This window comes from Talpa europaea (assembly GCF_964194135.1).
Source record: "Talpa europaea genome assembly, chromosome: 9".
In the NCBI taxonomy this organism is placed as follows: Eukaryota; Metazoa; Chordata; class Mammalia; order Eulipotyphla; family Talpidae; genus Talpa; species Talpa europaea.
The window spans coordinates 68,962,357-68,988,672 of record NC_140076.1 but is presented as its reverse complement, the minus strand read 5'-3'; the positions used below and the strand labels follow the sequence as shown (position 1 = coordinate 68,988,672).

The window sequence follows — 26,316 nt, the reverse complement described above, 5'->3', positions numbered from 1 at the left end:
ATTGTATCAGATTGTACCAATCTGTACAGAAGGACGTGTCTACTTCTCTCATCAGGCAGCGCAAAGGAAAATCACAAGGAGCCATCATTCTTTTCTTTCAGATTGAAAAAGGTGACTCCAGCTGCAGGAGCTGGAGGGCAGGCGCCACCTGCGTCATCACCATCCCTGCGACTTCTTCAGAGGGCAATTTGGCAATAGCCATGCCAATTAAAAATGCACATGCCCTTTAACCCGGCAATTCTCTTAAAATATTTATCCTTCCAGATCTGTGCCCAAAGAGAAGAGAATTAGGATTTTCACAGCCTAGAAACTAACTACATGTCCATCAGGAGGGACCTGGAGCCCCTCCCTGGGCCCCCACATCCTCCTTGGCCTCCTGGCCTGTGGAGTACTTATTGTAAGGTCGAGGTGGGGGCAGAGATGGGGTTCAGAGGGGGGGACTTGAAACTGCTGCCACCTGCATCCCCGGAGCCAGCTCTGCCTGGTTTGCACGGGCCCTGACAAGCTGTGTTGAAAGAACAACCAGTTCTGAGAGAAAAAACTTCTTTGAAAAGCAACTTCGACTCAGCATTCTCCACCTACCTCCAAAGCCAGACCCCGCCCTATAAAAGCTTGCCCTTATCCCCCAACGGGTGAGCCTTCTCTGATCCCCGTGTGGGGTCGGCGAACTTCGCCCCAGAAGCCCAACAAATTTCTTGCCTGTGAGAAACTTATCCTGGCTCTCCTTTTCTTTACTGCGCCAATCCTTTCACTTATCTTGGAGTTGTTTGGGAGCGTAGGCCAGTTCATATACATAAGGTGCTAAGAGGTGCACCCAGCTCAGAGCAAGTGTAAGTTCTAGCTATTAATATGGGTTTGCTGTTGTGAAAAAGAATTGGTGGCTCTATACATACTGATATGTAATTATCTCCCAGAAATGCTGGTCAGTGAAAAATGCAGACTAAAAAGTGTGGGGAGAGACGTCTGGTCTGTGCTGTGTGCATTGGCTCCTGGCTGGCTGTGTTTCTGGAGCTATTGAATGCACAGGCCATTTCCGAGGAGGGGCAGAAGAGACCCGAGACCAGAGTGCGAGAGAATTTGTACGTATCCATCCATGCAGTGTGCGTGATTCACCACATGCCTGCACCATGAATTCAAACCAATAAATCGGTAGTGATTTGGCTGGCTGCCTCTCCCACCACACCTCAAGCCCCCTCGACAGGAGACAGGAAGTATGTTGGAGCCACTGCCCAATTCCTGGCACACAGGGGTACTTGGCAAATGTAGGCTACTGGGTGAGTTGCTGGAATTCCATGTGGCCCCTCTGCCAGGACCCCACCCCACCCCAGCTGTGATTCCCAAGAGTCTGCCACAGACTGGAGGTGGGGCACGCTGGAGCAGCCTGGGATGGTCTGGTCTGGGAAGGTAATAGGCCTGGTGAGCTAATTCACAGAGAGGATCCTCCCTGGAAGCAGGACCCAGCTGTTCAAGGGTGTCCAGGCCTCCTGTCAAGGCTAGGCCCTTGGGCTGCTGCTGAGGCCCCTCTATATTCGGGTGCTAAAGTTCCCCTCTGCATGACTGTACAAGGGACCACGGAGGTATCACCATGGCAACAGCCTTCACAGTGCCAAGAGGCTGCTAGTGTGGCTTTCACGCCTCTGAGGGGTTGAGTTCCAGGCCTCAGAGGTGTGGTAATGCTGCTCATCAGGCCAGTGCCAGGTGAGGCGTGGAAATGAGACCCCTCGGCCCAGGAAGGGACCCTTCTCCCCAGTAGGTCTTGCCTCCTGCCCAGCAAAGCCTGGTCTGTTTCAGCTGAAACCCAAGAGAGGGGGCTTAACTATGCCTCTAAGCAGAGCCTGGGGTTAGGAAGGACCCCAAAGGCAGAACAGCTGCACTGTCTGCCAGGCATTGCATAAGGCCAGGGAGGCAAAACTCAGCATACCCCTGAGGGGAAACACCCTGAGGTCGCACAAAATGAAGTAGTTTTACACGCATAAATGTGACTAGGTCTTCAAAACAAGCACGGCAAGATGGGGTGGAATCCTGCCACTTCAGATACAAAAAATGATACTGAACACTGCACACAGGCATGACATTAGTGCCAAGGCTGCAGGCTAAGTTGTGGATGGTACCGTGGCAGGAGGGGGACGGCATTTGATCCATCTTTATATCACCTTTAAAGTAATATCTTTAAGTTCTGTTGTACCTGCACTATCAAAATAATTGAAAATTTAAATTAAAAATCTTTGCTCCATCGATTTCTGGACCTACTAAACATAGAGCTTCCATATGATCCAGCAATTCCACTCCTAGGTATTTACCCAAAGGACACAGAAACATCAATTCCAAAGAACACCGGCACCCCTATGTTTATAGCAGCACTATTTACACTAGCTAAGCTTTGGAAACAGCCCAAATGCCCAAAAATAGATGACTGGATCAAGAAGATGTGGTACATATACACCGTGGAATATTACTCAGCATTCAAAAAAGATAAACACATGCAGTTTGCAGCAACATGGATGGCGCTGGAAGGGATCATGCTCAGCGAAATAAGCCAAAAAGAAAAATACCGGATGGTCTCACTCATAGCAGGAATCTAGAAAACTTAAATAAGGGACCAGGAAAATGAATATAAGAAAGTGAAAATCAAAATCAACAAAAACTATGAACCAGAGACACTTTTTTTTGGGGGGGGGGGCGGGAGGGGAGGGATTGGGGTCAGAATGGGGCGTTTGCAATTGTATGGGGGAATATAAAAATAAAATTTATTATTTAAAAAAAAAATCTTTGCTCCATCTCTCTTTCTCAGCCAGGTTCCCTCTGACCATCCCATATCCTACAGAGGCCCCCCTGTTATGCCCCCCTGTCATGCTCCCAACGCCCCTTATTCCAGCTATTTCCATAGCACTCATACCTGTCCCAGTTGAGGGCTCATCCCTGTGCTGAGTTTGTCTCTGCTTCCCTGGGCCTAGGTTGTAACTCCAACCTCTGAGACAAATTCAGTCTTTAGAGAGCACCAGAGCTAAAATGATCTTATGTTTTTTAACAGTTAAAAATCAAAAGAGAAATGGGCCTCCATGGTGATGCAAGGTATTAAGACACAACCTATGAAGCTATCTGCAGCCAAGGCAGCATAAGTTCGATCCCTGGCCAGGGAGATACCCACATGGCGGGGCAGACCTCTCCTGTCTCGCCTGCTGCTCCCCTCAGCAGTGTACTTCGGTCAATTTGCCTGTTCTGTTCCCCACTCTGTCTCTGGTGAATCCTCTCACGCCCCACACCTCTGGCTTGTACCCCAGTTCTTTCATGCATAAATAAATAAACCTTTAAAAAATAAAAAGAGAAATCCCATTTTGTGATCCATGAACATTAGGTGAAATTCAAGTTTCAATGTGCAGAAAATTTTATTGGAACACTGCCCTGCCCACTTGCTGCTCTAAAGACCCCCAAAGCCTGAAATATTCACCGAGGTCCTTTGCAGACAAAGCCTGCCCACCCTTGGTCTGGACTGAGCACCAGGAGGGTAGGGACGTGGTTTTGTTCCTTCATGTAACCCCAAATGCCTATGACAGTGGCACATAGTAGATGTTCAGTGAATCAGGTTGAATGAGTGAGTGGAAGGGAATGTGGAGGAGTGTGTGCATTGGCCTCTGGGAGCCCCTAGAAGAGAGAGGGCAGAGGGAGCAAGGCCTGGATTGGGCACCGATATAGTCTGAGCTTCCAGGTCCTAGACAGGTGGATGGTCTCTCCATCACAGGGGCCTCCCCCAACACCCCCCACATTCATAGCCCCTCCCTCTGATTCCTCCCCTCCTGCTGCCTACATGGACTGCACTTTGGTGCCCTCTGGTGGTCTCCAGGAATGACTCCCTCCAGGCTTGTACTACTTTAACCTCCCAGCCATCACCCGAGATGGAACCGAGGCTAGATCTCCTTAACTAACTCATCTGACCATCTCCTCACCCACAGATCCAGGGACTCACCTGCTAGGTTTTCTTGGTCCCTTCTGATTTTCCCCTATGACCCGCTCTCTGGTGTAGCCTGATGTCACACGCTGCCCTCCTGCAAGCCTCTCTTGTTAGAATGAGCAGCCAGGGTTCCTGGGGCTGGGGGAGAAGGCTCTCAGGCTGCCAGACAATGCCTATTCCTGTCAGTGTGCACCCCTCCCTGATAGGGTTGAAAGGTGACCTTGGTCTCCAAGCCCATGGATGCACCAGAGGAACTGGCAGGGGATGGACTTAGAAGCTTCCTGGTATTTCTACACATCTGGAGAGGTTTCCATCTGGGCAAAGACTCCTCTCAGTACAATTACTGTCCCATGTTCTACTCTGTGAAATAGGTCGTTTGTCTCTAGCCAGCTTGAAATACCACCTAGGAGTGATCATCCTGTGCTTACACCAGGTACACATTGCATTGCTGGTGGTTGCTCTGCCTCTGCCAAGAGACTATGGCCTCTGAGGCCTGGGGCAAATCTGAGCTGCCTCAATAATCCGTCTCCAGCCAGGGACTTCTGAGTGAATGACAGTGGGTGGGGATTAGTGGATGGATGAGTATGTGGATGGAGGGGTGGTAGGTGGGTGCACAGGAAGTGGATAGATGAATGGGTGGACGGGTAAGTGGAAAGGTAGACTGAAGTGAACTTTGGGGAACTCTGGGTCCCCAGCCAGGGCCACAACCTCTCCTACCAGTCATTCCTAGCTCATCTCATCAACCCTATTCCCAAACATTCTGCTCCCACCACTTTCTTCTACCCCTTGCCCACTCACACTTGAGCAACTTGTCTCATCAGGAAAGAATCTTCACCACACAGGGTATGAAGTTTGGGGGCAAATGAAAGGTGTTAGAAAACACAAAACACGCACACACTACCATGAGCTGCATTGGTTGTAGTGGGTATAGACCACAAACAGCCTGTGCCCGTCAGGGGCCCCAGCTTTTGTCTGGAAGCCATGGTGCTGGGTGTGTGCCTCACACCCTGCTCACTAGAGGCAGTTCCTAGCACCACTGAATAGCACAGCAACCAGGTCCTGGTGGGAATTATTGCAGCACAGGGGCCAAAGCTGGTCCCCAGGCCTTTCATTTCATTGACAGCATTTTAAAATCTTTCATTAATTACCAACAACTTAAAAATCGGATTGTGCAGGAAAATCTGGATGTCTGGATTCCCCAGATTTCTAGAATTAGATTTGCATTCCCCCATTACAGAAATGAGCTACAATTCACTGACAGCTGCCAACTTTAGATGGGGCTCTGTGCTTTGCCATAGTCCCCACCATGCCCTATTTTCTCTCAAAGCCAATTGTCATTTTTCAACTTGATAGTGCAAGTAGTTCTTTCTTCACAAAGCAGTGTCTGTGGCCTGCCTTTAGTTAACAGTAGGAAAGTCAAAATGGCACTTTATTGTAAAGGCCTTACAACCCAAAGTCCTACTTTATTAATTTATATAACCTACCTGGCCCAAAGCACATCAGTTTGAGATCTATGAACCAACACAAAGCCCTCCTTTCATCCACACAGGACAGTCCAGGGAGGGCAGAGCAGAGTCACTCCACACTCCCTCCCTGCTTCGTGCAGCTAAAAGGAAGAACTTGGCAACTCTGAGCCAGGCTGCTCCTTTCAAAATCAGAAAATGCAAGACACATGTACACCGTGAGCTTCATTTATTGTAGCATGTATAAATCACCATGGCCGGCGCCTGTGAGGGATCCCAGGGCACTGCCCAGCCTGTGTCCTTGAATTCCCCAAAGCACTAGTAAGCAAGGTGCACACACCAGGCACACAGCTGTACCAGCGGTACAGGGGTGAGGTTGCTGGAGCAAAGCAGCCAGCCAGAGAATGTTGTGCCGGCACGCCCTCTGGTGGGCATGAGGCAGCTCTGCAGGCCACTGGGGTGATTTTGAAATTGATCCCAAATGAGCCCAGGAGTCAACCACTGATGGCCCTCCAAACCGTATTTTCCCAGCTCCATGAAGGCCAAAGCTTGGATTCCAGTGGCTTCCTTCCAAAACCCTCCTGCCCTCCATCCCTTCCCTTGGCCACTTTCCTGGGCACCCTGGTATCCATCTTAGTCCCCAACAAGGCCAGACCCTGCCCAGGCCATGGTCTTTTGAATGCCTCCTCTCCACTTCATACCCTCGTGCTTCACCCCAGGCTTGGCCCCCAGCAGCCTTGAGAGTTTGCAGGAATAACCCTACAGAGGTGGGGGAGCTCAACTCCCAGTCTACAAGGGTCAGGCAGGGCACTTGGGTGAGCAGAAAGGGGAAGTGCAGGTCCCAGGAGAAGTTGCCACAGAAGAGCCGCTGTGGTCACATGGCCATTCTTCATGAGAAGCCGGGGACTGGACTTTTATGTGAAATATGCCAAGTTTTAAAGGTTGGCTCCAATGAATACACCACTCAGACCAAAGAAAGCACGCTGGCAAGGTGGGTCTGAGCCGGGGCCTTGGGTGGAGAGCTCTGCTGAGGCCCTGCAGCTGCCAGAACCTCCGAGATGGTGGGTTCAAGGTTTTGTTTATTTGAGTAGTTTGTAGCCATCATCATGTTTGATCCTGAGAGGCAAGCAAGGGAGAGAAAATTCTTGGACCCATTTTAGAGTCTGGGACATGGAGGCTGATGTGGGCTCCTAGAAGGCTCAAGGTCACAGCTAGTAGAGAAGTGAGCTCTAAGGCTGCAGGAGGCAGTGTCCAGGGCAACAATCCCAGAACCTGCCCCGCACAGCCATGGACAGACAAGTGTGTCCCAGCCTGGGCCATGGGCACTCCCGCTTCACCTGGCCTATATCCCTTTAGCTGTGCCCTTCCTAGTCCCATGGAGAGCCCGCCACTCCCCCCACCTCCACCCTCCTTGCACACAGCTCTAGGATGGGCTGCCCAGGCAGAGCTACACGGCTTTCTCCATGGGTACATAGCACACCCATACATAAGCTCCACATGGGGCTCAGGTCCAAGCAGAAACGCTCCTGCAGCCTTGCCCATCAGACACAGTTGGGGGAGGGGGGGGTCCCTGGGTAGGCCAGGCAGGTGGCCATGGCCAGCGTGGCAGCCTCACCAGTTGGCCTTCACTGCTTTGATGTCACTCACGAGGTTCTGGGCCAAGCAGATACCAAAGATCTGTAAGACAGATGGTAGGTGAGGGGAGGCATCTGGAGGGGCAGAAAGGCCAGTGCACAGGTAGGGGCAACCAGCAGTACCTGGAGGAGGGCGATGCCAACAAAGACGCCGGCCACCACGATCAGGTTGTCCTGCAGCCACTTCTCAAACTGGCCCACACAGCCTTTGGTGTGGATTGAGTCCTGCTGTTCCAGCTCCTGGGGACACAGAGGCCAGTCTGTGTCACACTGGCCTTGTCATCTCAGGTCTAAGCAGAAACGCTCCTGCAGTCTTGCCCATCAGACACAGTGGGTTGACAAGCTCACCTCCCCCAATCGCATTCCTGAGCGTGCGTGTCCTCCCACCTTGAACACCTGGCTCCTTAACGTGGGGGGGCATTGCACAAAATGCCCTCTCTTCCATGAAGCCTTCCCTGACTGCCCAACCCCAATCATATCCACTCCTTTTATTTTCTTCCAGGTCTAAGCTGAAATTATCATTTTACTGATCACATTAATTTATCCATGTCTTTCTCCCTCCACTAGAACGGGAACTCCTTAAGATCTGTCTGCCTGTCTAATTAGCATGAACCTGATGTTTCTGCCAACTCAGAGCACCCAGTGGGAGCTCAACAAAGAGTTGGAATGAGCAAACACACAGGAGACGATGCACAGGGATCCACCGTCCCCCACATTTGGCAGTACAAAGTGTACATGCCTGGATACTTTCCAGGACTTGGCAGCCCTCCCCTCAGAATGGTTGGGGCCTTCAGGAGCTATGAGAGGATCCCATTGCCCCAGCTATCCTGTCCCAGTCCCCTTACCAGTTTGAGTCGGACATCATAGCCACACTGGGTGTTGAGGACATCTTCCTGAGGAGACACAAAACAAGCAACTCAGTGCAGGGCCACCCACAGGGCCAGGTGCCCAGCACAGCATCAGTACTTCTGGGGGAAGCAGATGGAACCGGGGTTTCTGATGCAGGTCCCCTCCTCTTAAATAAGGATCCCTAAGGACTGACTGCCTCTTTCCCCGACACCCTCTCCACCAGGGAGCACACAGCTGCAAACATAATCCTGAGCTGCCTCCTGCTTAAGAATCCTGCAATCTTGTGTTTTTACAAGAACAGGCAGAACCTGGCCCACGATGTCCCAGGTGAACTGTGACTGTGAGAAGCTTCTACTCTGAGGTAAATCATAAAGGGGCGAAAATCCCCAAACCTACCCCGGTGCAGTGGCCCAGGGGTGTGGCGGCAGGCTGGCTCCTGACAGACAGGTTTTGCTGCCAAGGTACAGCCCCCACCACAATAAGCCTCAGTTCTGCCCACAGACACAAACTGCTCCCCTAGGAGGGGTTCTCCATGTAAACTGACCTTTGCCCCATCCATAGCCCCAGAGAGAGGCCAAGCCACAATGGCCCTATAGTGAGTTGTTCCCAGAACAACCTGGCTGCACAACGCACAGCCCCTGCCCTCCCCATCAGGCCTCACATACCTTAGGGTCCCTGACACAGCAGGAGAAAGGCACCCCGCAGCGCTCCCTGCTTGGGTTCAAGTCAGTGCAGTTGAAATAGATATTGAGGTTCCAGTCATTGGGCCCTCGGGCTCCACAGCAAGACCACTAGGGAGTGGGAGGAGAGCCCCCAGTAAGCCAGGCCCACCCAGGCAGCATCCTGTTTGGGGTGGGTCTGAGCTTGCAGGGCTGGGAGGAGGTCTAGAGGCAGCTAGACCAGTGGACACACCGCCCCACACACCCCGGAGACTTGGGGCCATGATGGCAGCTTTAGGCTCCTGCCTTGGATGATGGGAGTAAGGGGTACAAGGAAGGGGCTCCTGAGCTTCTCAGGCCAAGAAAGGCTGGAAAAGGGAAGGAGGGGACAAAAGGTTGGTGTAGGGTCGGTAGCACCCTGAGGAGCTGAGGTCAAGCCAACCCCTGAGGGGGAATCACCACTGAACCCCAGGTCTGTGCCAGGTCTCCCCACACTTGCCCCAGATTTTCTGATGACCTCCTTTCTTCCTCTCTGCAGGGACAGGAGGGTACTCCGGTCACCCTCACAATGGTCCCACTCCACTTCATACAGGCTGCTGTCAGCATCTGCATCCCTAAGACCCCTTCCCAGAACGTCATGGGCTACTCCCCAGGTAGGACCCTGATGAGCAGCGCAGGCTGCAGAGAAGCAGGAAGCTCAGGATGGAGCAGGGGACAGGGGCACACAGCCTTCACTCACTGACACAGCACAGGCCGCTGAAAAGTCATCCTTGAGGGGCCAGCTCAGTGGCACCAGGATGTGATCAGCTCAGCAGCACACAGGTGGGCTCATGGGCCCAGTGGGAGTGAGGTATGGCCAGCGGCTCTGGGCGGACGCTGCCCAGCCACCACCCGACGTCTGCCTGTTCCACATCGGTGCTCCCTCTCCTTCAAGACCACCCCCCAGAGGCCTTCTCCTTCCCCATGACAGCTCTTCCCACAATGGGTAACTTTACACACGTTTCTTTGTTTTGCTTGTTTATCATCCATCTTTCCTCCCAGCCTGCCATCCACACAAGGACTGGCCCCAGTTTTTGTCACCTTGAATCCCCAGCACCTGTCCCAGAGCTTGTGTGTGTTTAATAAACAAATCAATCCCATCCTGGGCGCCTGGCTACACTTCTGCCTCTGCTCTGGTTGAGAGCGTCACCTCCAGACCTTAGCACCGAAGGGGGGTGGGCAACACCAAAGGTCCGTGACTGAGCGTGCGTGTCAGTGTGCGAGCAGAAGTGCACAGGGTTTCATGCCCTGCTCAGGCTGTTTCTTCACAGGGATCAGGTTTGCAAATCTGAGAGCAGGGCTTCTGTCAGGGGCTTTTAACATGTTAAGGCCAAATAACAGCAACAAGAGAAGGCGGCCAATGGGTAGAATAAGATACAGAGATGTGGGGACAGCCACATCTGTTGCAGGGAACAGAGAGCCCCTGTACCGGCAAAGAGGGCAGTGGCAATGCCAGCCCCTGTTGATTCTGCGGACCCATGGTTTAGTAGGAGAAATCTATATTTCTATGTCAAATATCCTCACTTAAGTGTGTTAGGAGCTGCTGGGGCCTCTAGTCTGTTTTCCCATCCTGGGCCCCTGCAGCTTCCCCCCCAGACAGGGAGGCCCCTGGCCCTCTTCCCTGGGACCTGCCAGGCCTGGGTGAGCCAGGGAATGGTCCCGGCACACAGGGGACTTGCTCACTCCCTTAGCTGCCTGTAGGTACCTCCTACAGCTTGCCCATGATGGATACTGGACTCACGTATTCCTGAGCAAAGTCAATGAGGTTCTGGAGGTCAATGTCATCCCGATAGGCTTTGACATTGTTGTTGATGAAGAGGTTGAGCTGGTCTCGAATCCAGTCCTTGAAGACAAAGGCCAGGATCCCTGTTGCCAGCTCCAGGAAAAAGATGAGGCCAAGGAACACGGAGAACTAGGGTTGGGGGCACACAGCGGTAGGGAGTCAAGAGATGCAGGGCCTGAAGGTGTCCCAGAATCAAGCTCCCATCCCTACCCTAATGTAAGATGGCCCAGAGTCCCCATTTCTATTGTGTTCATATTATTTCTTATGATGCAAAAGAGCACCATCCTTACCTATCTACCAGTTCCCCTGTCTCTAGCCACCACCCCTTCACATACACCTTCAATTGCAGTGGTTTACAGGGAGCCAGCTCCGACTCTTCCAGATAAAGTGCTGAGACTGCACCAGGAGCTCACCAGTCCCAGCTCTATCTCCTCCTCCACACCCCAGACTACAGGCATGGGTCCAAAGATGGCCAATTAGAACTGAGGAGATACAATTAAAGGTCACTGGCAGTACAATCGGGAGGGAGCTTCAGCTTTTTCCAGTAGTTCCCGGGAGGGCAGCATGAAGGCAGCACCCAACTACTCCTGGGCACCCTTCCACCCCATGGGGAACAGAACCAACCCAAAGAGAAAGAGCTGAGAAACAGACACCAGGTCAGGTGACAGTGATGGCCCTGAATCCAAACATGCCTGAAGCCATCATATTTCTGGGCTTCTTTGTGAACCCAATAAATACCCTTTTCTGCTTAGGCCACTGAGTTTGTCATTGAGAGCAAAAATGATGTTATAAGTACAGATAACATGAAGCTGATGATTACTGCATTACTAAGCACAGACTATATCAAGTGATGCAAGAAGTGAAGGGGAGGAGGTTGGGTTCCCAAGCAGATCTAGATGGGGGCGCTTAGGGGGTACTCACAAACTTGAGCAGGAAGGTGTTCTCCCGGAGGGCTCCAATGCAGCCGGCAAAGCCCAGCACCGACATGACACCTCCGACCACCACAAACAGCCACACGGGGTCCAGACCGCCCAGATCTGTCAGTGCTGAGATGTTGGAGAGAACACCCTGTGGGGTGGGGGTAGCAGAGGCAATTGTGGGTGGAGGGCTGACTATCCTACCATCTTGACCCACAGGCAGCCCTACCCCTTACCTTCTCACCCCAGGCCCAGAGACCGATGGCCAGGAACAGGGCTCCCAGCACCTGCAAGAGCATCAGCAGAGTTGAGGGCTGGGGCACTTGCATAAGACCCTCCTCAGTCTTCCCCACCCCAGCTCAAATCCTCCCCCTCCCCCGCACTGAGTTTTCAGGAAGCCAGGGGAAGAGAGAGGAAGAGGGGTAGGGTTGTAAATGAGATCCTGGGACTTTCCACCTTGCAAAGAATACATCTCAGTGCTTCTTCCCCCTGGGACCTCATCTGGAAGACTGAACCCTCCCTAGTCCCAGGCTGGACATCAGAGATCTCTTCCTAAAAATCAGAAGCAGAGCAAGAGCAGCAGAGATGTTTCCACTGAGCGGCAGCAGTAGCATCCTGAACCTCTACACCCTTGACAGGCCAGTGCTGGGGTTCTGGGCCCTAGCCTACTCTCTGCCCCTTCCCTAGTCTGGCCATCCTGCTGCCCTGCACCTCTGTGACTGCCATCTACCCCACACTCTCAACCTCTATCCACCAGAATTCATTTTCGTAGCTCAAACCAAAGCCCCTCGATGACAAGGAATCCCAACACAGAGCAGGGCCCAGATCAGAGACCCCAGCCTGAACCAATGGCTATGCCTGGAAAACATGTGGCCACAGCTCTGCCTAGGCTTTCTGAACCCCCTCACCAGCCCTACTGCCCCACTGAGCGCACTGAGGACCAGACCAGCTGCATGACCAGGGCAGCCTCTTGGACATCTAGAGTGCACCCTCCTGCCTAGCCTAGGACTACCACCCCTCAGACCTCTCCCCTTCAGCACACAGCCAAGGTCAACTCCACTCCAGACCAAATTCCTTTCAATCCTCCCCTCCCACTGCTCCCACTGGCCCAAGCTCTACCCATTGCTATACTCTTTCTCTAAAAAAGTCTTTTCGCTCCCCAGGCAGTGTCTGGGATGTGAAACCAAATATCACTCCTGACTCAGCCCACCTGACTACGCTTTCTCCCTCCGGAACCCCTCATGGTTAATTCAGTGCCATTCCTCCTCTGTCACTTCTCAGCCTCCCTAGGAGGAGCCTCTGTTCCACCTGCCTCATGCACTTGACCTCCTGAGATTCCATCTCCAACATATGCCCTTCTTCCTCCTCACTCTCATTTTCCATCTCCCAGATGCCCCCCGCCCCAGACCTCTTCCTGACCCATACCCCTACATCTGCCTGCCTGCTGCAGAAACACCTCCATGTCTCAGGCTCTCTTCTAAATGCTCAGTTCCAAACCAATGAACAGGATTAGCTGACAGCCCTCATGGAGCATACCCTCCAGTGGCGGAAGTCCACTGTGAGCAGTCAAGGTAATTTCAGATCCCAAGATCTTTTACAGAAAGTCAAACAGGTGATGCAGGGGGAGTGACTGGGGACACTGGGGGCATTCTTCGAAGAGGGCGTTAGGGAAAGTAGTGACAATTCAGCTGAGATCTGAATGATGAAAAGGTGCAGTGAGAAGAGAATTCCAGGTGAAGGGACCTCAGGCAAAGGCCCCGAGAAAGGAGCATGTTTGGCAAGGGACAAAATGAAAAGTGGCAGGGGCACACTCCACCGGGTACAGAGACCTCAGGCAGAAATCTCGACCATATCCTAGTGAGAAACCACTAGAAGGTTCTGACCGGGAAAACAGCAATGTCCATTCCACATCCACTTTACCCTTATTACCAAAAAGTCTCGGGGCCAATTTCATAGGTGCCTCCCTCAGACTACCTTGACCCAAATCTTAAACCTTTCCTCCACCCCCAAGTGGTCCAGTGTTGTCAATTCAGCCCCCTCACTCCTCCTGGAACGTTCCTCCCCTTTTGCACCCTTCCATCACCACAAAGTTGCAGCAGCTCTCCACCCTTAGAGACCCTACCTCCAAATCCTGCCCCGGCCTCCCCATCCCAGCCAAACAAATGTGCCTCTAAAACAAAAGCCAGATCAGATCCACCTCCCTGCATTGAAGCCCTCACTGCCCTCAGGTAAAAGTAAAACTCAAGCTCTGGGCCCACAACCCCCTTCAAGCTGGTGGGGAAGGGGAGTAAAGGGGAGGGGCTGTGACAAGCTGAGTCCCTCAAGCTAGTCTTCCATTGGCATTAGGGGGCTCCCTCAGCTTAAAGCTCTGCCTCACTGACACCCTTTGCGCTTGGACAGTCAGTCACCTCTGCTTTGCACTTAGTGTGACTCTAAGTTAAATGACTTAACCTCTCTGTGCCTCTTCCCTCATCACTGAAATTTAGAGAATAAATTGCGAGAAGACAGTAAGTTAGAATTCATTTAACCTGCCTAACAACCCCAGGGGCAGGTTGCTTTATAGCCCCAACACCATCACTACCACTATCAGGCAAGGAAGCTGAAGCTCAGATTAGTCACTTGTGTACTAACTCACAGCCCAGGCCTCCAAATTTTCAGATCAGTGCTCTATGCACATTACCCACACCCTGGTGAGCAAAGCACTCACTGCTGTGGCCAAAGGACAACCCCCACTGCTGCAAGCAGCATGTGGGCAGAGGGCAGTCTCCCCAATCCTGTTGAAGGAAACTGAATGAACCTGGCATTTGGAGTAGATTGCAGAGGCAGCAGCCCGGGAGACGTGGGAGGGGGGAGGGAGCAGGGAAAGATGACTTGGCAGGGCTCAGGAGCACAGATGCCATCCTAGGAGGGGCACCAGCAGCTTCCTTCACCAAGCAGGGACAGCCCAGCCCTGGAGCCTCCGTTCTGTTAGCTGTGAAATGGTGAATTCCGTTCCCCAGGGTCAGTTCCGGGAGCCCCTCCTCCTCGTTCCCACCCTGGGCAATAGGCCGGTGCCTCTGGGCAAACCTCTCAGTGGGAGGCTTCCTCCCTCCCGGCCCTTCCCTTCCCGAAAACTCTCCCCAGGGGCTAAACAAGGGGTGGGGCTCCATGCGCACCCACACCCCAGGGTCAGAGGGGGCTGGGTGTGATAGGGTCGACCCATACCGAGCACACCCCTGTGGCCTGCAAGGAAACACCGTCCCTTTCTCCATCGGGCCATGAGAAAACAGAGGGGACTCCCCATTCCCTCCCTACACCCGCGGGGGCTGGGACCCGCCCCCTGCAACCCCGGCCTCTCTGGCCTCATCACGGTTCCGAGGGGGGGGGGGATGTGGCGCGGGGGGTGGGAGAAAGGTGTGAGGGGACGGCCTTAAGCCCAATGACAAGGGGTGGTCTTCACCAAGGAGGGGACAGAACCGCCATCTCCGCCACCCCCACCACAGGGCCCGGAACCCACCCCGCGCTCACCCAGAAGACAATGTTGAAGCCAAACAGGAAGTATTTCCCGCAGCAGCCGACCTCGGGTTCCTGGAAGTGCTGATGCTTGCCGGGCATGATGAGCCGCCGCCCACCGGCCCGGTGACCGGAGCCGGAGACCGGGCTCGGCCCTCCGCGGGCGGCCCTGGGCTGGAGCCGGCCGGGGCCTAGCCCGGCGGCTGCGGCTTCATGGCCGCAGCCACACAGCGCGTAGGTCGGACCCGCCGACCCCGCCCGCCCCGTAGGAACCGCCCCCGGCGCCGGGACCGCCCAGCCACTCGCCCCGCAGGGTCCCCTCGGCGCCCCTCGGCCTCTAGGCCTGACTCCGCCCCCTTCGTAGGCTCCGCCCCCCGACGACTCAAGCCCTCCAAGCCCCGCCCCCGAATCGGGATTTCGCCCCCGGCACCACCCCCAGCCCCCACTCATTCCCCTTTAGGCTGCGTCCACAGGGGCTCCGCCTCTGAGCCAAGCTCCGCCCCAGGCCTGACCCCCGGCAGGCCCCTCCCCATGATGCTCCGCCCCCGCCTTAGGCTCCGCCCCACGCGCCACCGCCCACTCCCCAGGGTGCTTTGACTCTTCTGAGATACTGCCAGAAGCTCAGCAAAACGCAGAGGCGAAGAACCCCCAGATCCCCGATCCCGCCAGGCTCTACCAGCAACCGCCAAACAGGGCCTTGCTGTCGAGGCCCATCTCTTGAGAGGAGGCAAACTGTGCTGGTGAGCGGATGAGGATGGTGCCAGGATTGTGGTTTTAACACAGGTGCAGTGTTCTGGTTGAGCCCATCATACGTGCGTTTCACTCGATGGGAATTCAACTCTACCTATACAGGTTCAGACCCTAGCCAAAGGAGTACCGCGCCTCCTGCTCCCTGTTCTGTCCATGTGCCAGGGTCATGCAGCCCACCACCTGGCTAACCCCTTTTAGTGGTGGACACCTCTAAGTCCTACCCCTCCCTCACCATGCCAGCTTGGGCCCTGACGGGGCTTCTTGGTACCTGGGAGTCTCACATGAGCCCTTACAAAGCAGGACAGTAGATCAAGGAGGGAGTGGGGGACAGGGGGAACCTGAATAGTACTCAACTTAAAAACCCTCCTTAAAAATCATTCCAGTTTTCGGGCCTCCCCGGTGGCGCAGCGGTTGAGCGCTGGGTTGCGAAACTGCGCGCGGCCTCTGCGCCGCCGGTTCGATCCCCGGCTGCTCCCCGGCCACCAGAGGAGGGTCCCACATGGCGTGCAGACCTCTCCTGCCGCCCGCTGCTCCCCTCAGCAGAGTACTTCGGTCCTTCTGCCTGCTCTGCTCCCCGCTCTGGCTCTGGTGAATTCTCTCACCCTCCCGCGCTTCTGACTGTACCCAGTGCATGTATAAACAAAACAAACAAACAAACCAGCAAACAAATAAATAAAAGCATGCCTCTATAAAAAAAAAAAAATCATTCCAGTTTTCACCAAAAACCCCGCCCGAATAGCCAAAGCTCTCCTGAAATAAAAAGAAGGGAATGGAGGCATCACACGCCCAGACTTCAAACTATACTACAAAGCCATAATCATCAAAACTACATGGTATTGGAACAAGGACAGACACTCAGACCAATGGAATCTGTGGACTTCTAGTGAGTCCAAACCTGGGACATGACAGTGAGGGAAATCAGACATGGGGGACTGTCATGTCCAGCATGCAGTAAATCTTTATTGTCTTAGTGCTCATTATATACTATTTTAATTGCAGCAGGTGTAACATCAAAGCATACCATATAACGATAACATGTATGAGTGATTAGTCTATTTTCTTACTATTATCTATTTACTTCAGACAGTAGGGTACCAGGTGGTTAGTTCTCACGCACATAATCTTATCGCCCCCTAGCCAGAGCCTGGGAAGTTCGCTCATTATTTTTGTTATTCTCAAACTGTGGAGATGTACGCAGGTCACTTCCAGGCTCTCAACACCAAGTCCTGTCACCCAGAGGTTTTCCTCCGAGATGCATGTGTTTTCACATGCCTTAAAGACTTGGGTCAAGGCCCTTCTGCTCACTGTGCAGGGTCTCTCCATTTTGTTATTTTCAAACCGTGGAGATGTAGAAGCCTGACTCCACGCAGGTCACTTTCCAGGCCCTCAATACCAAGTCCTGTCACTCAGAGGTTTTCCTCCGAGACACATGTGTTTTCACATGCCCTAGGGACGCGGGTCAAAGCCCTTCTTCTCACTACGCGGGGTGGCCACCTCCAACAGGAATCGAATAGAAAATCCAGAAATAAACCCACAGATTTACCGTCAACTAATCTTTGACAAAGGAGCAAAGGATATGCATTGGAGTAAAGAAAGTTTGTTCAATAAATGGTGCTGGGAAAACTGGGTCGCTACATGCAAAAGAATGAAGCTTGACTACTACCTAACACCATGCACAAAAACCAACTCAAAATGGATTAAAGAACTAGACATAAGACCTGAAACCATAAAATACATGAAGGAAATATAGGCGAAACACTACATGACATGCACCTCAAAGACATCTTTACAGACACATCACCCAAAGCAGTGATAGTGAAGGCAAAGATAAACAGCTGGGACTACATCAAATTAAAGAGCTTCTGCAAAGCAAAAGAGACAATAACCAAAACAAAGAGAAACCCCACCGACTGGGAGAACATTTTTGCACACAACACTGATGATAAAGGACTGATCACAAATATCTACAAAGAGCTGATGAGACTCAACAAAAACAAAGAAAATAATCCAATCAAAAAATGAGCAGAAGAGCTAGAAGAAACTTCTTTGAAGAGGAAATGCAAATGGCCAACAGGCATATGAAAAAATGTTCAACATCACTTGTAATCAGGGAAATGCAAATCAAAACTACCATGAGATACCATCTCACACCAGTGAGAATGGCACATATTAAAAAAACTAGCAACAACAAATGTTGGCGAGGTTGTGGAGAAAAAGGAACTCTCCTGCACTGCTGGTGGGAGTGCAAACTGGTCCAACCACTATGGAGAGCTGTGTGGAGATTTCTGGACCTACTAAACATAGAGCTTCCATATGATCCAGCAATTCCACTCCTAGGTATTCACCCAAAGGACACAGAAACATCAATTCCAAAGAACACCTGCACCCCTATGTTTATAGCAGCACTGTTTACAATAGCTAAGCTTTGAAAACAACCCAAATGCCCAAAAATAGATGACTGGATCAAAAAGATGTGGTACATATACACCGTGGAATATTACTCAGCATTCAAAAAAGATAAACACATGCAATTTGCAGCAACATGGATGGAGCTGGAAGGGATCATGCTCAGCGAAATAAGCCAGAAAGAAAAAGAAAAATACTGGATGGTCTCACTCATAGCAGGAATCTAGAAAACTTAAATAAGGGACCAGGAAAAAGAATAACTATAAGAAAGAAAATATCAAAATCAACAAACAACTATGAACCAGAGACATTCTATGGGGTTGGGGGGTGGGGAAAGGAGGGCTTGGGGTCAAAATAAGGGGGTTGTAATTGTATGGGGAATATAATAAAAAATAAAATTTAAATAAAATGTGAAAAAAAAACCACTCCAGTTTTATTCAAAAGTATTTATTTAGAACAGATCAGAAAGGGCTTATTAAACTTCATCTTCACATTAACCCGCCTCCGGCAGAACCAGGGTGAGGCCTGACTAGCCCCGCTCTCAACTGAGCCAAGGCCCTCATCTACCCACCTCCACTTCAGCCCCCGGCAAGGCCCAGACATCCCTGTACACAGCTGAGGAAAGGAGTGTTCTCACTTTCCCACATCTCCCCATATAGGATGATGATGTTCTGTCTCTAACCTTCCAGCCCTTGGGATGGGAAAAGAAAGGAGAGGAGGGGGACCCAAGGACCCGGAGACCCACCCACAGGGCGGGAAGGTACAGGAAACAGGGTGAGCTCCAAGACTGCACATCTCATGAGACGACTCACAAAGGTCTTTAAGCAGAATGACGACCAAGAGGAGCAGAACCCACTCCATCCCTGACCCCATCCAGTTCTGTGTCAGTGATCTCAAAACCCATCCCTTCCCAAAATGGAAATCTGGCCCTCAGGCCACCTAACCCTCTTACCAGGTGAGCAAAGAATAAGTGTGGAATCATAGAATTCTCTCGTCTCATCTTCCTACTTTCCCTAGTGATTCACCCCACCCTAGGGTGGAACCAGGGACTGTAAGAGCCAGGCTATCTGCCCCCCAGTCCCGCCTAGGATGGATGGTGCAGTCCAGTCCCTCAACACACACACACACACACACACAAAGAACAGTGAGAAACTCAGGGGCCCCTCACACCACAAACTTGTTCTTGGCTAGGGAGTTGCTCTTGGTGGCCGTGTCTGCGTGGGCCTGGTAGCCGATGATGGTCTTTGTGGAGAGGCCTAGATGGTCTTTATAGACACGCCTGGGTGGGGAGTAGAGAGGAAATGAGACAGCTGATCAGCGGGGGTCCTCAACAGGACCAGGGACCCTGGGTCCTTTACCCAGATCTCCTACCCAGTTCTAGCCATAGTCACTCCCGCTTTGTATCTTAACCAAAATACCACTGTTTAATGCCAAAAAGTTCTGCTAGAAGTTGGAATCTGATACCAAACCCTTTATACAGGTGCATAAGAGAGAAGAGGCAACATGAAGAGTTCCAGAGATTTCTACAGCCAAGTCACCCTCCACTCACCTTCTCTCCCAGCCCCCACCCGGTGCCAGAGGTACCCCTCACCCAATATGCAGCACGCCGGCCTGGTTCTCAGCCTCCCTCGTCCACACAGCAATCTTGTCCCCCTTGGTGCGAATGTTGATGACCGCCCCACAAACGTCCTGGCTGTACTCCTCAAAGCTCTCCCCGATCAGACACAGCAACTGGGGCCCAAAGGGGGGCATGGCAAGAGCTCCAGCCAGGGCACAGGGACTGGCCCACCAGCCTTGAGACCACTGCCATAAAGGGGCCCACCACAGCCCAGCCCCTTTCCTGCGGGGCCCACCTACCCCTGGCTCCCCCACTCACGGTCTCCAGCCACAGGTGGTCCAGCTCGATGTGGCGCTGCTGCTTGGCCAGGCTGACCAGCCAGCGGCCACCCCGCTTGTTCTTGCTGTCTTCCCACATGGGCTCAATGCCATCCTGGGGGACAGGAGGACAATCTACTGCCTCCCTTTGTTCAAAGAGCAGTGGGGGCCTACATGCCCTCCCTGGTCCTGCTCCAATCCCTCAATAGGCCTCCACAGGCCAGGTTCTCTCTTGCCTCTGTCCCCTCTGTACAAGTAGGTTCCACCACAAGGTACAGTTCCCCAGACCCTATTCTGAGATGTCACAGACCCATGAGCCTCAACATTTGTCACTTTTTATAGTCTTGCAGGAGTGTGTCCTTTACTGAACCAAGTTCCTTGAGACAAGAGTTCAACGGAAGTGATTAAGGAAGCCTCTGGACAGACCAAGCCTGGACATAGCAGCTGTGTAGGTGCAGCTGGGTGCATACACATCACCCAGAGAGATAGTGCAACACCAACGCCAGGGGCCCGTGTGCCCACCACAGGGTCAGCAAGTTCAGGGATGGGTCTGGACATTGCTGAGTATGCTTGTGCAATTCTGATGCATGTCCCTAGTTACAGAGCCAGGCCAGAAACCTAGGCTCCTTCCTTGACCCCCTTTTCCAGTAATCCCTCAACCTTCAACCCCTTCCAGATCCTTAAATGTCCTTCAAGGTGAAATTCAGTTCTGACACTTTGTCTAAGCTTCTGCATAGCCTGTCCTCCTGTCAGAAATCACACAGCTCTGAGGGAAGCTGTCCATGGTGCCCCACCCCCAAACCACCTGTCAGGAAAAGATGCAGCAGCAGCTGGGAAGAATCAAGCCTTCAGCGCCCCGTGGAGGCAGGGCAGGGGCGGGGGCACACAGAAGCAGAGCTTACCTTGAACAGGGCATAATCGCAGCCTGAAGAGAGCTTACTGGCCAGCTTGATATGGCTGTATATCCTGGAAAGAGGCCACCAGCCCAGGGTGAACATCTGCACATTTTAGGGCCTACTTCCAAATGGCATCACCCCTCAACTTTTTAGCAGCCTCCCACTGCTTTCCACCCACCTCAGACCTCCAAGCGTCTGTCACACTGAGCCCAGCTGAATTTCCATTCCTACTTCACAGACCCTCCCATTCCACCTTCTCCCTTGAGCCTTCCCTGACCATCGGAACCCTGAGAGGATTTTAGACCCCCATGAGGGGTTTGCCTCTGGAGCCCCAGGTGAGGGTTCTTCCAGCACTTTTCAGATTCCCTTCCTTGACCACCAGGGACACTCTGAAGCCATCTAATCCTCACTTTATGCTGAGACCAACTCAAAGAGGAGAAGCAGTTTGCCGGGGATCACGAAGCCATGGAGCAGCAGAGTCAAGATCAAGGTCTTGCTTCTCCCAAATCTGTAAGCCCCCAGAAGACTTCAAGGGGACCCATGACCCCTCACCTCAGACAGAGCCTACCAAGCCCCAATCTCAGCAAATGCTAAAAGAACTAAGAAAGGGCTGGGAAAACTGTGTCAGGAGCAGCCCTCTGGAGGGAGCCCACTGGGAAGGACCTCCAGCTCACAGCCTCCAGGCCCCAGCCTTTTGAGGGCCAGACACTCACGCCCAGAAGTCCTCTACGGTGTCAAATTTGGTGACCAGGTGCAGGTTTTCCCTCCAGGCCCGGGTGCGGTCATTCTTGGAGAACCACAGAGCCCACCTGGGAAGCGGTGGCAAACAGGAAGAAGAGGGTCTCCAGGCCCACCCCTGACACCACCTGGGCTGGCAGCCAGGGCCCTCCCTTCCAAAGACACACTGGGAAGTGGAATTTGGGAGCACAGGACACCCCCTCTTCCCCGCAAGTTGACTAGAGTCCTTTATCCTGAAGGACCAGTGTTTAACCTGGACTCTCAGCTGAGTTAAGGCCAGAAGGGCAAACAAAGACACAGTCTTAGGCCAACTCTGGCCTTTTTGGAAGGAGAGCCAGGGCCTAGAGAAGAAGGGGCCATCCAAGGCCACAAGGCAGGGGCCTGCCATACCTGGTCAGCAGTGGGTGCAGCTCCAGCTTGATTCCTGAGGGCCCCTCATCTCGGGCCTTCCTCAGGGACGGTGGATCCCAGGGAGAGTTTGCAGCCTGGGAGTCCTCTACTATGGACGCCCCCGCAACTGCCTGCTCTTCCTTTTCCTCTTTCTCCTCTTCCTTGCAGTCTTGGATTTTACCCTCAGCCTCCCTGACCTGACCAAAAAAAGAAGCGAGGTGGGGTTGCTGGGATCCTACCACCCTAGCCCTGTCCCTCACTACAGGAGAGGTAGGTAGGTGGTCTTACAGGGCTGGCGGCAGCCATGCTGGAGCTCCAAGGGAACCAACCTCCAAAGGGGCACCCAGCTGTAGGCTTTTAACCCTGGGCAGGGGAAGGGGGAGGAGTCAGCACAATGGTGGGGGCCCCGCTCAGAAGGGCCTACATTTGTCCTTCCATCAGCAAGCATTCAGTGAGCGCCATCTGCATGCAGGTCCAGGGCCGGGAACTCCGTTGTGGCCAGGCAGACCCAGCCCATGTCCACTGGGCTCTTGGTCATGTGCAGGCAGAGATGCCAAGGTCAGGGTCATTACATCCCACTGAGAGTGGACCCTAAATTTAGGACTGTCCCAGAGATGGCGGAAGTAGTGACTCTGACATAGCCAGGTTGTGGCAGGTCAGAGACCTTACACATTGTAGGGTAAGGTAAAAAACCAGGCTTTTCTGCCCTCCCGCCATCAGGATAGATGAGGGAACCCTGTGGTCCTGAATGCATGCCTGATGGCGGGCACCTGAAGTGGGTACACCTGGGCTAAGACTGTGCTTTTTAAGGGCGGTGTCACGGGGACGCCAGTAGAAGCCGAAAGAAGAAGCCCAAAGCAGAGAACGCCAGAGAGCCCAGATAGAGTGAAGATTTGCTGGGGGCTGGGAGGACTGCCAGCCTCCCAGCCCCCCAGCACCCCTGCCTGCCACGTACCCGCTGAACCCCAATAAAAGACCTGTAAAACCACTGAGGACTCTGACTCCTCCTTTACCCGGTCTGCATGGATCTGAAAAGCTGCTCTGCCCTTACACACATACTCTGTAGTATTGCCTTGCTTGTCTCTATTGCCATTTATCCCCTCAATTTGTCATCCATTGTCATCTGCCACAGGCAATATCTGGTCTCTAGAAGCACTTGGGTTTAAGAGACAGAGACTTTATATTAAAAATTCACTTTTCTGGTTTCTCTTGAAAAGTTGGGAAGGTCTGGCCACACTGAGTCTTCTACCTCACAGGCCCACTATCCACTTTGGCCAAGGCTGCCTGTTGGAAGGGCAGATGAGCTTCCACACATCCTTCTGGGCCCCTGCACACGTGTTTCTACTCTCCTGACCCACCTGAGTGTTCTTGCCTGGGCACTAATGACAAGGGGCATACAACCTGGGTGGAAATTCTCCTTGCCCTCACCTTGGCCATTGAATCTTGGTTTCCAATCTGTAAAATGGAAATGTTAATGATTCTCAACTCAGAAGCTCATTGTATTAAATTACACAAAACAGGTAAGCCCACAAACAAGGCCTGGTTCATCAGGAGTCCATAGGAATAAGTTGAGAGCTGCTCGGTGTGGGGGAGGGGCGGACTAAGGGGAAGCTCTGACTCTGACTAACCCCCTCGACCTAGCTGGACAGCTGCCTTTCTAGCAGGGGCTGAAGCCTCCCCAAGTTTCTTAAAATTTCTTACCTTCCCTTAGGCTACTTTTAGGATCCCAGATCTCCCAGTCCATTACCCTCCTGCCGTCCAGGGCAGGACAGCTCACTCCACTTGGAGGCTGACAGTCAATATTTATTTGTTCAACCTATATCCCTGTAGGGTAAGGAAAAAATGTCAGGCTTTTCTGCCCTCCCGCCATCAGGATAGATGATGGATCCTTGTCCTGAATGCATGCCTGATGGCGGGCACCTGGAGTAGGGTGTGGGCATAGGTAGATGGGATTCACCTGGGCTAAGACTGGGCTTTTAAGTGTGGCACCAGTAGAAGCTGAAAGAGAAGCCAAGAAAGAAGCAAAGAAGCAGAAGCAGAGATCACCGGAGAGCCCAGATAGAATGAGGATTTGCTGGGGGCTGGGAGGACTGCCAGCCTCCCGGCCCCCCAGCACCCTTGCCTGTTGTGTACTGGGTAAATCCCAATAAAAGACCTGCAAAAACCACTGAGGACTCTGACTCCTCCTTTACCCAGTCTTCTGGGTCATAGAAAACCTTCACTGTGTCATTCTTGACTTCACAATCCCCTAAGCTCCAGATGTAAGTCAGGCACACAGGAATGGGGAGCAGAAAGGAGCAAAAAATTAATGCCCCTGTGCTCTGGTCTACCAGGAGAGCCAGACACCGGATCATCTCACAAGACCAGTGTAATCAGAAATGCAGTTCTCTGAAGGCAAAGAATTCGCACTTGGAAGAAGAGAAAGTCCTGACCCAAACTGAGTATGTTGAGCAATAGTTCTCAAGTGCGTGAATCAGAACCACCTGTGGGGCTTGTTAAACACAGACTGCCAGCTCCTAAATTTCTGATTCCTTAACTTTGGGTTTGATCCTGAGACTTGGCATTTCCACTGACGCTGGGCAGGGACCCCATTTCAAGAACCACGACTTATAGGCAGCTCATGAAAGAGGTGACATTTGAGCTGAGACCTAAGTTAATGAGGTGGGTGGAGGGGGGCATCTCAGGGAGTGGGAGCAGCATGTGCAAAGGCACTTGGGCCATTAACAGGCAGACTGAGGGACACCCCAGGGACCCCAAACTTGTAGGATCTAAAGTAATTTTGCCAGCTGCCACATCAAAATAAAGCTTACTCTTAGGAAGAAAGATCTTTTGTAGAATGATTGTGCATAGAGAGGGAAGAAGTGAAAGGATGTAGTTTCCCAATAAAACACCCGAAGTTACCCATCGCCTCGTGGGTAAATGCCCAGCCAAACAGGCTTGGCCCCAAGCAGGGCCACTGAGGCCCGAAGTCTTGCCACAAGTCTCAGGCACCTTCTGGAGGAGAACCATAGAAAAGGGGCAGAAGGGGCCAGGTAAGTCTGGGATGAAAGAAGCAAAATCAAAATACCAATCAAATTAAAGTTTTCTGTTTTCATCCTCCCCACAGGTTTCTCACCCACGTCTCTTGCAAATGCCCTGACTCCAACTGTCTCCTCCGAGTTTCCCAAGTCCCTGGTGCAAGTCCAAGGCCCAGAAGCAAAGGCACCCTCCTTCACATGTCTCTCTGTTTCATGTGTCTCTCCCCATCTGTGTCTCTCCTTCCTGAGTCTCCTTTGTGTCAACTCCAAGTCTTCCATATCCTCAGCTGGCCACTCAGCCCCTCCACTCGGGAAGGTGGGGCAGGGAACCTTCCTTTTTATGAAGATTCCTCTGTTGCAGAGCAATGGGTACATGGGGCACTGTAGGAAGAGAAGAGTGGCCTGTGTAGTTGGCACCCAGAGTGGAGGGATGTTAGGAGAGTGGAGAACCACTGAGTGTTCAAGTGTGTACAAATGGATTGGGAAAAATCAGATGGACTTTCCAGCAAGTTCTCTGGAATGCCGTGTATGAAACAGATGCTGAGTGTCACGAGTGAGTGGGAGGAGATCTATTAGGATGCTAATGTTGTCCAGGTGACAGATGGGGCGGGAAGGAAGGTGGAGAGAAAATGATGGATTTCAGGGGTTTTTAGAAGGAAGACTCAGTGGTATCTGATGATGGATGGTTCTGGAGAGGTGAAACTTGGTGTCCCAGCTAACCACTGCTGTAGAATAAACCACCTCAAGCTTAAGTGACTTAAAGCAACAACAGTCTGATTTTGCTCACAGATCTGTAGTTTGGGCAGCAGTGGGTAGGGACAGCTCATTTCTCACTGTGGGCTGAGGTGACTCACATGTTGAGCAGAGTGATTTGCTTCCTCTGGGACAGTGGTGTTGGCTGTCAGCTGGAACCTCAGGTGGGGGTGTCAACTGAGACAACTCTACGAGGCCTCGGCCTCTTCTTGCAACCGTTTGGCTCCCTCACAGCCTGATGGCTGGGTTCCCAGAGCACACATCCCAGGAGACAGGAAGCAGAAGCTGCCAGTTTCTTAAGGCCTCGCCCTGAAATCTGGCCCAGCATCAGGTCCACTATGTTCTCTCAGAGGCCCACGGCCCAAGTTCAGGGACAGGGACCTAGGCCCACTTCTCAACTGGAGGAATGTCCAGGAATGTTGGACAGTGGAAGCACTGGAGAAGGCCTGAGGAGAGACCAGGAACCTAGATTTGCTGGAGGGAAAGAGAGAAAGGACCCTCTCCAAGTGCCAGACTTAGTCTAAGCTGCCTTAGGCCCCCAGCCCAGAGCCTGGCATGGAATGACCCTACCAGCCACAGCCCCCTTACCTACCAGCTTCTGGATCTCCTGGAGTCTGGAGTTGGGTGACTAAGGAAAAACTTTAAGAGCAACCTCCTCAACCCTCCTGGGGTCCTAGCCCCAAACCCCAAGACACTCCCAAGTCAG

The 26,316-nt window shown here is 52.6% G+C and overlaps 2 protein-coding genes across 2 annotated transcripts; both read right to left on the bottom strand.

Annotated features, from left to right (window-relative positions):
• Nucleotides 1-6,491: 6,491 nt before the first annotated feature.
• Nucleotides 6,492-14,887, bottom strand: TSPAN17 (tetraspanin 17; the record flags this gene model as incomplete). The annotated part of the gene is made up of 9 exons (XM_084243938.1): nt 6,492-6,528; nt 7,028-7,089; nt 7,170-7,286; nt 7,892-7,939; nt 8,561-8,686; nt 10,335-10,505; nt 11,298-11,444; nt 11,530-11,580; nt 14,801-14,887. The coding sequence occupies 9 exons, from the start codon at nt 14,885-14,887 to the stop codon at nt 6,492-6,494; spliced, it is 846 nt and encodes a 281-aa protein (XP_084100064.1).
• Nucleotides 14,888-19,105: 4,218 nt separating this feature from the next.
• EIF4E1B (eukaryotic translation initiation factor 4E family member 1B) lies at nt 19,106-22,146 on the bottom strand (the record flags this gene model as incomplete). The annotated part of the gene is made up of 7 exons (XM_084242371.1): nt 19,106-19,220; nt 19,533-19,672; nt 19,818-19,931; nt 20,719-20,782; nt 21,426-21,521; nt 21,841-22,037; nt 22,129-22,146. 7 exons carry the CDS (start codon nt 22,144-22,146, stop codon nt 19,106-19,108), a joined length of 744 nt encoding a protein of 247 aa, XP_084098497.1.
• Nucleotides 22,147-26,316: the final 4,170 nt, after the last annotated feature.